This window comes from Trichoplusia ni, chromosome 5, assembly GCF_003590095.1.
Source record: "Trichoplusia ni isolate ovarian cell line Hi5 chromosome 5, tn1, whole genome shotgun sequence".
Classification (NCBI taxonomy): domain Eukaryota; kingdom Metazoa; phylum Arthropoda; class Insecta; order Lepidoptera; family Noctuidae; genus Trichoplusia; species Trichoplusia ni.
The window spans coordinates 8,074,866-8,089,366 of NC_039482.1; the positions used below are offsets into that span (position 1 = coordinate 8,074,866).

The following is a 14,501-nucleotide window of genomic DNA, read 5'->3' on the forward strand; positions in this document are numbered from 1 at the left end:
AGCAAAAAATATTACAGCGACACACTTTTTAAAGCTGCACCGTTATAATGGGTTAGTAAAAGTATCAAAAAACTAAAACTAATGTCGGACGTTATTGTTTAATTCTTACGTATTTCTATTTGTAGCTAAGAATTGCTTTTTAGAAGAGTTATCTCTGAGGCAGATCTATGCAAGGACAGTGGAAAATGTGTACAGTATAATGCAGTGAAATCGAAATGAATTATAATTAGAGAAAACCGTAAACATTTAAAGAAGACTTTAAACATTACTGGGAATTTTATTAATAAAGATTATTACTAACTAGAACTGTTCTTTGAAAATCTCTGCTATAAGGCACAAGCTGTTTAATTTGCGGAAATGACATTCCGTCTACTGACGTGACTTTGACTAGTCAGTTCAATAAATTTTAGCGATTCAATAAGAATTAGCGATCGGAGAAATGTAAAACCCCCGGACTATTGCACTTTGTGGGAGCGAGACGCAACTACCCGCCTTGTAGAGCGTTATCTCGCTCCCACGCCAAGCTAAAAGAACTCGTTAAGTATTTAAGAATATAGGTCATATTTGGTTTATTATGATTTAATGATTAGAGATTGATTTGCATACCGGTTGAACTCGCCGTGCAAGGCTGTCCAAACCTCAAGGTTACTCTTGGTACCGGATTACATTAAAGTATACTCTTTACAATAATAATATTCGTTAAAAATCGACCTTATCGTATGGGAATAGAGGTGTTAATTATTTGTTTACGACCGGTGTACTGTACGGCGTACTTGTTCCGCGTGTGGATTAACTATGATTGACATCTGTTTTACTATTTTGTTGTTTCAATGTTTTGGTGATTGTTTATATTTTTTGTGTATCATGTATCAAGTAAATAGTGCTTTCAAATATTGATCTCGGCAAAGGCAAAGGCCTTATAACGCCAAGAACAGGACATGTTGTAAAACCACAAAAATGTGTGAAAAATAATACAGATCAAAATTGTCGACGAAAAGATAGAATTGTTAACATAATAATATATTTATTATAATAAATTAATTCATTCATTCATTGATTAGCATGATACTAATGAGGTACAAACACGTGCATGCGGTGGCCATTTATAAATATGGCGGTTAAAACAAATTCGTAGAATGAAAAATTGAAAATTGAATCTAACAATAATTACGAAACAACAAAAATAGATTGGGTACCTACCTGCACGTGATGCTTACAAATCAAAGTACCGCAAGGCCCAACATCGACAATCAGTAACTTAACTAAAGCAAAATCTTGAATAATTACTCAATGAAAAAATCAAATCATTCCAAATTCAAATACCATTCACAGAAATATGTCTCAAAAAAAAATGACAAAAATAGAAACACGACTCGACCTTAATGCACGGTCGTGAATGAATATTTTCGAAAAAAAGTTGGACGGAACCTTGTCAAAGGTGCATGACATGAGAGAGGCCGGTGGGCAGGAAGGATTCGGGTGAAAGCCCTGACGGCACTATTCAGGGTCTACAAGGATATACCATGCCGGTTATAATTATAGTTCCATGGTGCATTGTCTGAGTGACATGTCTTTAGCGGCATGTTTTAAAATGAAGATAAAAAATCGTTATAAAATTCAATTTCAATTTTCATTAACTTTGAGTATCTCAAGTAATGGTTTTAAGAGCTATCTTTTGTGTAAATGTTATGTAATTCTACATAATGAATGAATAAATGAAATTAAATGAAAATATGTCTAGATTAGCAGTGGCATAAGAGAGAAACCTAAAAAAAACAACCTTAAAAGATCAAACTTTCTTACACATTAAATTATGATTTAGGTCGAGTGTATGCGTTGCAAGCCAAGGATACAAATATACAAATAATAAAAACAAATATAAAAACTCAATTATTTTGCCGCCAAATTGATTACAATGCTTTTAGGATAAATTAACAAGAACATAGGATAATACATTACCTACATTTATGAGGATTTCATTTACTACCTAAACACAAATTTTAATCAATTATTCGACCTCATTACTTAAATTTTGAAGGTAATTAACAACACGTTGAAAGAAGTTAGTCTCTTAGTTTACTTAGCTCACATGAATGACGATTCGAACCCAAATTACGGGCGACTTTTTTCACCTTTTCCCAACCGCCCTATCTGTTTACTTATACGACACTAATCTAAACTATACGATTCAACGGGCTTTCTCTTGTACCTGACTTAAGAGTCCTGTACTGTAAAAATAGACCATAATATTGCATTTATAATCTATGCACGCATGTATTTTTCTCTAACCTCTAAATCATAGAGTCCCTAACTCTACATTCGTGAAGTAATTTTGACCTTACGCCATTTTCTATCAATTTATTTAAATATCCATCTTGGCTTGTTGACAACTGTCACATTACATAATTAAATATAAACTATAGTAAGTACTATCATTGTTAAACACAGATTTATTGTTATATCCGAAGATGTGTACAATAACAAGCCGAGCACGAGGCAAACGATCCTTTAATTGAAGTGAACTAATTAATAATATTATATTAAACTGTCTCATTTGCAGCAAAACAATGGAGTAGTGGAACAAAGAGTTGAGTATGTGGGTAGAATGTTTAAAACGATATTTTGTAATGAGATACTTTAAGTATGTATATACTAACGTTATACTTACTATAGAGGTAAAGATATTTTTTTCTAAGAATTTCTACTCGTGTTGCGGAAGGTTTCAAACATTCATACCCCAGACTAAGGACATGCATTCGTGGATCACCCAAACGCTTGTCCTACGCGGAGATATACACCGCGTCACGGCGCGCACCGAGTTTGTCGTGGTGACCTCAACAATTTGGCTAAACGTTTATAAAGTATAGTTAAATGATGTTATAGGTTGCTATCTCTGAACCAATCCTAATAATTATTCTATCAATAGAAAGTTGTTAGTGAGTATCATTGGCAGGGCCGGGTTAACCATCTCGGGGCCCTTAGGCACAGTTCGTTTCAGGCCCCCCCTTTTTCTTACTATATTAATCGTGAGTGCTGGGCCCTTGGTCACCGGGCCCAGGCAACAAAGGAATGGGGGCCCCCTTGGTTCAAGTTATTCATTCAGTGAAAAATCTTTGGTGGCGGGCCCCTAGGCACTGGCCTAAAGTGCCTTATGGATAATAAGGCACTGATCATAGGGCTCATAGGCTAAATTTAATTATTTCAATTTCGCTAACAAACTTTTTTACAGTTTAGCGAAATTTCTATTTTTTTTTTTGAAAGTTTGAGTTTTTTGTATAAATAAATAAATATGTCGGACCTGTCGTATCGGTCGTATCGCTCGTACGTCGTAGTGATATGTTGACACTTCGCCGGCACTCGGCAGCTAACGATTCAAGTTCACGTCGCTGTGAAGTTGAAGGTTGTGTTGCTACACATTCGCGATGAGCTCATAGCTCACGGATTATTTCATTTATTATCTATGTTATGTATTAAAATGGTAGACGATTTTTTACTTCATCTTTTGGAGTTCTATTCTCTGTATAAATATTTGAAGAAAAATACACTATAAACTCATGTTATGCTTTTCTCTCTTTTTTAAAATTTTCTTAATCTCATAAATAATATAAATAATAAAAAAAAAACATTTTATTTTTATTTTTTTCCTTACTCTTGTATTGCCAACCAGCTTGACTTACATTTCAAAAGAAGTGTCTGTTTATAATTAAATATAAGAGGCAATAGTAAGCGCTGTTTATTCGTTAAGTTATTATCTAGGCTTTGGTTAGACTTAGTTTAGTTTATAATAATAAAAATATTGAAGTACAAAAAAAAATCCAACAGCTATCATGGTCTTGTGTATTTTTCGCAAACGTTTTTCAATTTCCTATAGTTTCAAAATTCGCATTAAATAACTTATTTTGCTAATCAGTCACGAAGTTTTGGTTACGAGCCTGAATACAATTTTAAATTAAAAAAAATAACCTTCTAAATATTTTTCCGAAATTCTAACGTGGAACTATAAGAATGAAACCATACCACAACTGATTCCAATTTATCTTCGATAATAATGATTTTTTTTTTGTTCATCAAGCGTTTATTATAAGAAAACCTATTGTTTTTTTACACTTTCAGCGAACCAAGCTTAAGTATAAGGAAATACTATCACGAATCACGAAATTATTGCATGAGTCAACATTATATTGCTTACAAGACATTTGTATTTTTCTCTATAAACAAAAAAATAATATTATTTATAAAAAAATGTCTATGAGAATAATGCAATATCAAAAAGCCCTATTGACCACCAAACGGCTTACAAACTCAATTTATTTTGATCGTCAATAACAGCAGCTTATGTAAATATTAATTCTTAAGTAGAAACAATGAGTCAAACAATAAAATAAATCATGAAAATGATAATATAGGCCTTTTGAGTAATTTATTATTTAGAAACCTATTGAGCAATAAAGACTACATTAATAAAAAATATGTTTACCCAAAATTACAATAATCAAAATAAAATTCCATAGTATTAAAAACGTAGCAAAAATATGACCATAAACAAAATGAACTTTTAAGAACTACGAAATGTACGCACTTGAACTTTAAGTTAAGAGTAATTAAGTGCAAATAAGGATGTAAAAGAAAGAAAGCATAAAAAACCGGAAGTCCAAACAGTTCACTGCACTCACCTTTTAAAAACAAAACACAATATATTCACAACACACAACTGTCAAAAAAAATACAGTCCATTAATAAAATAGTTATGAAATTGAAAAAAAATTGTTCGCGTTCGTAATTCGAAAAAAAGAGCGCGCTTAAATTCGCGCCGTCCGCGCGTACGCCGACTACGGTGTATTGCAACACTGGCTGAATGGCGTCTTGCCTGCGATTAGAAGCGCGAGCGTAAAAAAAGTTAAAAGCAAATTGTCAACAACTCAACATGGATGCTTACTCCTACTAATTGCGGAGCGTATGCCTAAATGGTGATTAAACGCGTAGAATTTAAATGGAACTATAAATATTTCGGCTTTATACGGTTTGAGAAATAGTTTAAATATGTTTAAGGTTCGAATATTTTTGGTAATCAAGCTATATGGGTATGAGCAGATTCTCCTACAAAAAATACATTTCGCATGGCTTAAGGCCGTATATATACCCATATTCTCAAATAAAAGATGTGATTTGTCCATTTTTTTTTTCGTGTATCTTGCATGTACGATCATACATGGACTATTTATTTAGGATCAATTAAAAAGTGTATTAAGTAGACTTTATTATTATTTGTGTCCAGAAAATACTATTAGGTATATCCTAACCGAGTGACACATTTATTAGATCCAGTATTGTACGCAAATTGAGGGACCGCTAATTTGCCGCCCACGGAAACTGTAATTACCAATTTCCTGACCACTCGGGACTAATCATGTAGGTCGCTGTACGAAACTAGAATACGTATTAAATAGTTATATCGCATTACCCTTTTTGCAGCAGGTGGGAAAAAAAATCCTTGATAAATTCGTATCGTGTTTTTGAGTGAAATTCTCCTTTCCAAGCAAAGAAGAAAATTATTTTTATGACATAACTAATAGTAACTCTTATATTAACTTACTGAAGACTTTGTTAGTTTTTTTGAGCGCACTGATCTCAAGAAACACTGGCCCGATTGCAAAAAAAAATATTTTAGTGTTAAAAGCCCGTTTATTGAGAAGGTTTTTACATATACCATCACGCTACGATCAGTAGGAACCGAGCAAAAATAATATAAACACATATTACAAAAAAAATCTTAGCCACGCGGACGACACGCGCAACAGCTAGTCATAAACACGATCCTAGGATATGGGATCTGCGTCTTAAACCCACAATTAAAACGCACATCCTAGGTACCCAAAAACATGGGTATTGGGTATTAATAGTACTTAGTACATAAGTAGTGAGCATCAAAAGACTCGCACGTGGACTCCCGTTAAGGCATCAACTTGAGACAAGAAAGAAAATATTGCACATTAATGACATGTGATCACAAAGACATCGGCATACGTGACCAGAGTTGTACATTTGATGAGGATGTTTGTTTGTTTGTTATAAGGATTTGATCTAACAATGAAAATGTACAAAATTTTAAGGAAAGAAAAAAGAAAATTTTATTTGTTGGAATATAGTAATATGTTCGTGCAACAATGTTATAGGACCTCTTTTATTCTACCATTTATGGTGTAGAAATATTAGTTTTTAGTGTGATTTATTTGTCAAAAACGAACCTACTGTTATTCTTAATAATTATGGCTGAACTACTTGCCGCATATTGAAGTTAAACTAAGCAAGGGGGTTTTACTACTTTACTGGACTTACATTCTTCTACCCCTGCGTATTAGGCAACATAAAAAAAAACAAATAGACAAAGATATTTGCTTTTGTCCTTAACTTTTCCCTCAGAAAATACATTGATGAACTAATCCGTGCTCATTATTACATCTTTTATTCATCCATTTGGAAATCAAACAAGCTTTCACTTTCAGACTGCATAAAGAGGCACTTTGAAAACGTTTAATTCAACCTATAAAAAAATATACATCTTACCACAATATGTAAAACTTACAAACATAAATAAATGCGGACAACATCACACATTGTTCTGAACCCAAAGTAAGTTGCTAAAGCACTTGTGTTATGGAATTCAGATACAACGAAGGTACCACAAACACCCAGACCCGAGACAATGCAGAAATATCAATTTTAACACTGTCCCGACCGGGAATCGAATCCGGGCCCTCAGAGCTAGCGACACCTTGAAACCAGTGCGTACGCCACTCGACCACGGAGGTCGTGAAAACTGTCATGACAACTGACATTCTCATTTAACGTCTGCTACTGAATATAAACACTTAATATATGTTAATAAACATTAATAATAATAAGCAAATCTGCAGATTAAATTGCAAATAAGTTCTTTATAACAATACGCGCGTATACCGCCTCGGGCAGGATTCCAATATGCAAGGAATGAAGTCAAAGTTACACGCTAGGAGAGTTATTTGTTGGAGTCAACGGAACGTCAGACCAAAGCCGCTATAACTTATAGAGGTACGAACAGTAAATGAAGTCCGTTAACACATACTGACAAAGCTCCTGAAAGCAATTAAATGCAATAAATTTTGCGACTGGAAAACGTAGTGGCGTAAACATTAAGTACCATTGAAAACTTGACGAATCATGTTTTAGAATAGTAGTGCCGCGACTCCACCTGCGTGGATGCCGGTTATCCCTGTAAAGCATATTTTGTTTTTAAAGTCGAATCGAAAGCACCGTATGAGTTATTTCAAGCTACTATAACTCTCTACATCACCAAAATCCGTTGAGTAGTTTTTGCTGCAAAAGTAAAAAATATTCAACCATCGTTTTTTAAATATTTAGGGCACGTAAATCTGCCTTTATTCGTCGACTATGTATTCAAATTTTAAATCTGACATTTCGTTTCAAACTTTTTCCAGTCAATTTTAGGACACGACAAAAGCTTCTTAAAACGGACATAGTTCCCACTTCTTACAACATATAAGTGCTAAACCACATATATCACAACTGAAACTAACTATCCTCTATATATCTATCCTATTCTGTTACATAGAACTGACTCTTACTAGAGCGAGAAAGAGGTATGTTTACGTAAAACTCGACCACAGTTTCAAATCTTCGGATATCCGCTAGATGTACTCGGCCTCATGTATACTACCGATATTTTATCACCGACTGAAGATCACGCGTACATTATTCGTGGCAGAATATATTTTCCGTTAATTATGCTAATTAATTACCTCAATAAACTTGACTTGCAAAGATAACGCTCGAACGCTATTTAGCTTAACGGAACGTGCAGATAATTAAGAAATACGAACAGGGGGCTTGTGGGAGACCAGGACCTCATGAACCGTGGCAGGCGTGGTGTTGTCGAGGCAAAGCAACGATTGGTAATGTCATTAATACAAATAGCAACTAGTTTTCATGCTTGCAAATATGTTTTTCTTAAGCTCCCCTCAGCATCACGAATCCGATTAACTGTTGACCATTTTTAATTAACATTTGCTTAAAGTAGTCAAAAATAAAAGATAAAATTGTTTTAGTTTTTCTATTAGACTATGTTCCACATCATCACATTCATCGCAGTTATTACCGCATGTTTCTTTACGGATACTTTAAAACAAAATGTACAAAGAAATCACTAACGGAATCATTTAAAAGTACATCACCAATTACATGATTGCATCACATCTCTTTTCGCACTGTTTAGCTAGAAAAACATCCCGACTACGTAAAACAAAACAATATTCTACAACTTACACACAACGACATCTAGTCGCAACTAAGCATAGCTTGTACTATGAGTACTAGACAACTGATAAACATACTCGTATATTTGTAAATACATTGATAGTATACATAAATTACACCCAGACACATAACATAATATGATCACGCTCATCACGCAAACATTTGTCCTGGATGAGGATCGATCCTACGACCTCCGTATAGCAGTGAGAGCTACTGACCACTACACCAATATTTAAGTCTCTATCCGCAAATACAAGTGAAAATTTGACTGGAAATCCCAAAATACATATTTTCCATAAAAAAGACAAATGAACTGTAATTTATTAGCAAAACCCGTGGTTTTCCGATCTATTTGTTACGATACTCGTTACACACGTATTTTGAGTTACCATTACAATGAGTAAGCCTGACATCATATAAATATTTGAATTTTAAATTTGAATGTGTTTTTCAATGGTCTACAGTTATGTGTAGGTCTGAAGAATTGATATTTCCTTTAAAACCAGATACTATGTCATATTAATAACTTCTATCAATGGGGCTACGGCGTAATTTATTTATTTATTTAAACGTTAATATTGTGTGGTACTTAAGGCGGACTTAATGCCGCAAGGCATTATCTACCAATCAACCTTTCAGTAATTCCGTTTTCTGTAACTTTCATTATTATCATGATTCGTAAATCAAAACTGAACAAGTGAAGCCGCGAGCTATCAGCTAGTAGTACATACATATGTATGTATATCGCGATTTATTACATGCAATAATCTCCATAATTATAACACAAAATGAAGTGCCTACTGCATGAGATGAGATGATACATACGTTGATAAGGAAACACGGCTACAAACAAACTAATACTTTGGGAATCCCATTCTGATGATTAATAACTTTAGATATTTTTTTTTGGGTGGTCGGTAAAGACTATGTTCCAGCCAGAGTCGCGCAGAGTATGCGCGAGCGATCCCGTGACTCTGGCTAAAGCAGTAGAAGGGGCCCGGGGTGTTTTTAGTCGGTGGAAGTCCGACATATCCCCACGCCGTGCCCTCGACGTGGGTTGAAGACATTAGAGATTCACCCCGGAAATAAAGGTAAAGACTATGCTGATATGGACTATTCGCAAAAAGCTCGATCCCTTTTTTTCGGACGGGATGATGATATTCCGTCTAATGATTCCTTCTGTTTTGAGTTGAAAGGGAGTTTCAGACTCCCATTGACTAAATCCCACCCATGTTTATTCCTTTTTCTTTTGTGTATCGAGGCTACGGTAACCCTTTAGGGTAATCCCGCTGCCTCGGCAGGAGAGCTCGATCCCTGCTAGATAAGCATTTATTTGATACAAATGCTTGTTCTGTCTGGGTGTCGTTGTGCATATAAATTGAATGTTTCTGAAACCCCAAGTGCCACAAGGACTATCTCTCTGACAGCGTAACAGTTTAATATAAATAAATGTCTATACTTTAAAGCCTTCAAAGCCAAAAAAGAGACCAGTTTTTTTTTAACTACAAATTATTTTCAACGAAATATGAATTTATTTTAAAGTGATTAGTGATGAGACCTTCTTTTAAAAAGCTGTTTACTTGAGTATAAGTTAGCTCATTACTCATGCAAACATTTGTTTTTCTGTAAGACGTATTTAAGGCTAAACATGTCATTACTGTTCGCCAGTTGTCAATACTATTTAGTAGAAGCTGTCATTAACTTTTGTTATAGTGATTAACATAACCTATGTACTGTTTCTTTTGAACACATCTATGTATACATCTATATATATACATCTCGTATCAGAGGCCAAGACACAAGAGCTGAGCCAACAGAGTAAGTACGTATGTAGTCAACGAATGTTAGTCTGAACGCAAGCTTGGACTGGACTATAGAAACCTCCAAGCGTTGAAATACAAAACTCATCTAAATATTATTCTTGAGAAAAGTGTTTTTTTTTAAATCGAAAAGCTATTTCTTTCTTTTTTTAATCTAAACTAGATTAAAAACGAAAAAAAAACCTTAGTGTATATTCATTACATTAGACTTGACACCATAGCAAGTACAATAAATACTAGGTCAATAAAATTCCTTAACAGTTATTAGCTTATTTCTGATACTTACATATTTGAACGCCATATACAAAACAAAATACAAAACGATATGGAATTCAGACGTGTCAAAAACAACAACCGTTTCTCAGAACAAGGCTTCAAGTTCCAATTCACTTGAAAGAGTTCTTAAACCTGTTTACAGAGCATAAAATTAAGGGAGTAAATATGAATTATAAAGAAGAATAACAAACAAAAATGACAAATGTTTTATTGCCCAAAAGTGCGAAAGTACCTATGTTTGTGACCTCTTCACACTCAAACGACTAGACCGATTTCGATGATTTTTTTTAGGATACAGCTGTCACCTTGCTATTCATAGGTACCGTCCGCACTTTAACCGTCTACTTTAAAGTGGTTACAACAATTTTACCTCCTGATATTAATAAAGATGAAGCTCATATACTATAATAACTCTGAGGCAATATAAAACTGTCATCTAGACATGTCAGATAACATCACAGATTTAAGATAAAACTATAATGGGTAGGGGTCTTCATTTCCTGAGGAAATCGACACGAGACCGAGCTATCATGTAGTTTAATTGAAGCGATTCGTATGTGGCGACATGTGATAACTATACAGGGTGGGGTCTAGTCGTCATCATCATAATTAGCCCCTATTCGGAAGAAAGAGTTTTACTAACCAAGTGAGTATTTTATTCTCTTTCCATGATTTCTTTTTGTTTCTTACTCGTCGTATCCGAGCTATTCCTGCCAGCTTTTTAAGTGTATTGCTTATTGGTATGTATTCCGTATTTAAGAAGTACTGCTAATACTATTTAATATTTACTGGTGAATAGCAAAATTTTACAACGATATTCAAGTTATAATTTCCTTTGATTTAAAGAAGAATTCTACTTCCTAATGCAAGATAAGACATAAATGTGAACACACTGTACATATAAAATTATAATGTTCACAAACACGTGGACGAATTAAACTTTGATGGTGTGAACAATTCCTTACCTAACCTAGCCAAACCGTTTAGGCAATATCTTAATAAAGGAATGCCTAAGTTTACAGGGTACTGAACAGGGTTCTTTGACTGATGTCAACTTAAATAGAACTTAAATTGATGACGAAATAATGCTATGAATCCTTTAATGTTTTATTTATTGCTAAAACAATTTAAAAAACATTTATATAAATATGACACAGTTGTCTGATGAACTAAAATCTACTCTTCAGGTGCACCGCAACTACGACCTTACAATAATTATGATGTGCACGCGCACAAGCCTTACAGCGACATCTATATTACCCGTCGAGTACTTACAACGCCGCCGCGAGAAGCTGATTAAAATAGTTCCACCATTCAAACACAGATGTCGCTGTACAACTTCTCGTTGCATACTGCTACTAATAGATGGCGTTGTACTCAATAACATATGTTAGACCTTCACATTACGACACTACAAGAAGCAGATTTCTTTTAAAATAATATTAACACTATACGTTAATTCCTAAAATGTTATCGTACACCTTTCATAACTAAAAAAACAAACGAAAATCGTACCTGTTATTTAAATCGAATTGCCGATACTAAACTTTTTTAGAACCTCTTTCTTTCTCCAAATAAAGTTCACTAAGCCTTAATACTTCACATGAAAGTCTCAATTTAAGTCTAAATTAAAATTTTCAGACTTACCTCAGCCCAGAAGCAGACTATGAGGGAGGATCCGGACATAAGCAGAGGATAGTACGCGGACAGGAGACTCGTAGCCCAGCCCTCTTGGAACGCCGACTGAAAACAACAACAAGCATTAAACTAACACTATTTATTATAAACATTATCCATATATAGGCGACCACAAGTAATTAGTAAGAAACAATACGATAATGAACCTTAAGCGTTGGTGATAGAGTCGATTTTCGATTGTTGGCTCGTTAGTTGAGTTTATCGATAAGGGTAACGTCGCAAAATTCTGATAATCGATTAGTATAATGTTTGTTATTGCTGTACATGTAGTTTTAGTTTTAATCTTGTTTGTTTTTAAGTCAATGTTTAATTAAGCTTGGAATAAAGGAAAGTAGCTAGTACATACATATCTACCTGCTACGTTTAATAATAATAGAAAATAAAAACATTATAATAGATAATGTTTTTCATAAATCAGTTAATTATCATCGTTCACTTTAGGTTTTTAGTCTGATAACGATAAGGTGTGGGACAAGTGATTTTACACATTAATAATAATAATGCATTCATAAAGAAAAGGATTACAACTAAGAAAGAAAGAAAAAAATAAACAAATCATCAGTATTAAAATTAACGACTCCCGCGCAAAAGGGTTTGAATCTTTATTTCGCGAGGGGTTTTACAAACACTCAAAACACAGAATAAGAATTGGGACCTCACAAGTTTCTTATTTGCGAGTATCGAACACACACACACACACACACACACACACACACACACACACAGCATGCAATAAGACGTGATCATTATAAGTTATGCTACCAAATGCCAATACGTGAAAATTAATATTTCTATCCCTTAAGTCATATAAAAGAATGGACAGGTTTTTTTTGTAGAGTACAAATGTTAAGTAAGTATAGAATTTTATTTAAAAATGAGTTGAGTAGTAAATGTGATTTTTTGAGTTTATAAGTGTTTTCCTGTTAGTTATCTATACTAATATATAAAGCTGAAGAGTTTGTTTGTTTGCTTGAACGCGCTAATCTCAGGAACTACTGGACCAAATTGAAAAATTCTTTTTGTGTTGAATAGATCATTCATCGAGGAAGGCTTTAGGCTATAAACCATCACGCTGCGACTAATAGGAGCGAAGATACAATGGAAAATGTGAAAAAAAACAGGGCGGGTATAAATCATAACTTATAATTTCTACCCACGAGAACGAAGTCGCGGGCAACAGCTAGTAATTGATAAACTTGTTAATTCCATTTAATTTTGTATGGTGATTTGTGGCAAAACATGTTTGGCCTCTTTCCTTCCCTATTTTTTCCATACACATTTACATTCAGATTTGTGCATCTTTATAACAGATTAAAAGTGCAAATTTCTAAAAACAAAACAAAAAAGGTTTTACATTCTCGCTCACCGGCGACACGAAGTAGGCTCCTCTGATGAGGGAAGCCAGGAAGGCTACCAGGTAGAGCATCTTCTGTGTGGTGACCTTGCAGGCGCGCAGGAAGGTCGGGGCCTTCAGCCGCCGGTACTCCGTGACCACGCAGATGGTCAGCTGGACAGCGCAGACAAACGCCACCAGGAGGAACACACCCCCTATACCTGGAATGGAGATGAAAGATGTTAAATAAAGTTAGTCCAGAAAAAGATTAATGATATGGTACGTTCAAAAACTTCAATGGGAAGAAAAAGAAATGAGTATATTTGACATATGTTACGGATGTGGAAATTGACTATTGTGATGTAACTGTATTCTCGATTGTGAGGATTCAGAATATTTTGTTACTATTCAGAGGTGTTTTAATTTTTTTTAAAGGTTTGTCCTGAAAATTGTCAATCGGAAACTTTTATGGACTTGTACTAAGGACTAAGTTTTTTTGCATTTAGGTACGTAATTTAACTTGCCGTTGGCTAAGAGCACTGGAATGCATATTCGTCCATTGTTTCTTGGTACCAGTTCATCGTAAGCGTAGGTCATCAATTACGCTTACGATGAACTGGTACCGTCACATCTGACGCGTGGTAATTATCTCTCTAAGCTGGATTCAGTGAAGAATTTGCTTTGTTTCTAATACCAGGAACCAGTAGCAGAAGCCTGCAGCGGCGTTTAAATAAAGTGTTCCTATTACCATAGGCTACCATGGCCGCAGAGCTCTAATTTAACTTCTATCTCTACCGGTTTTTGCCAGCGGCTAAACACACTACAAATCAAAATTGACCCCACGGAAACATCAAGGATAACATTTGTGTTATTTCAGACTTCACTTCAGACTGCTTAAAAAAATTACTCCCTACTCCCTTACTAAGGAATCTTATCCTTGAATCGCGGGGGAATTCACAAACATTCAAGTCAAGTGCACAAAGACACCCAAACTCAGGACAAGCATTCGTGTATCACACAAACATTTATCCTACGCGTCGATCGAGACCACGCCACGTCGCGCA

General features: G+C 34.6%; 1 protein-coding gene across 8 annotated transcripts in view; it reads right to left on the minus strand.

The window, feature by feature from the left end:
• The window catches only part of LOC113494329, a 96,842-nt gene that overhangs the window by 32,923 nt on the left and 49,418 nt on the right, over window positions 1-14,501 (minus strand). For 7 of the 8 annotated variants that reach the window (XM_026872630.1, XM_026872628.1, XM_026872624.1 and 4 more), the window contains exons 3-4: window positions 13,459-13,658; window positions 12,054-12,149 (exon numbers count right to left, since the gene is read on the minus strand). In XM_026872630.1, the coding sequence (XP_026728431.1) occupies window positions 12,054-12,149; window positions 13,459-13,658 (296 nt within the window). The remainder of the gene's footprint in view (window positions 1-12,053; window positions 12,150-13,458; window positions 13,659-14,501) is intronic. The other variant, XM_026872629.1, reaches the window with a different exon arrangement.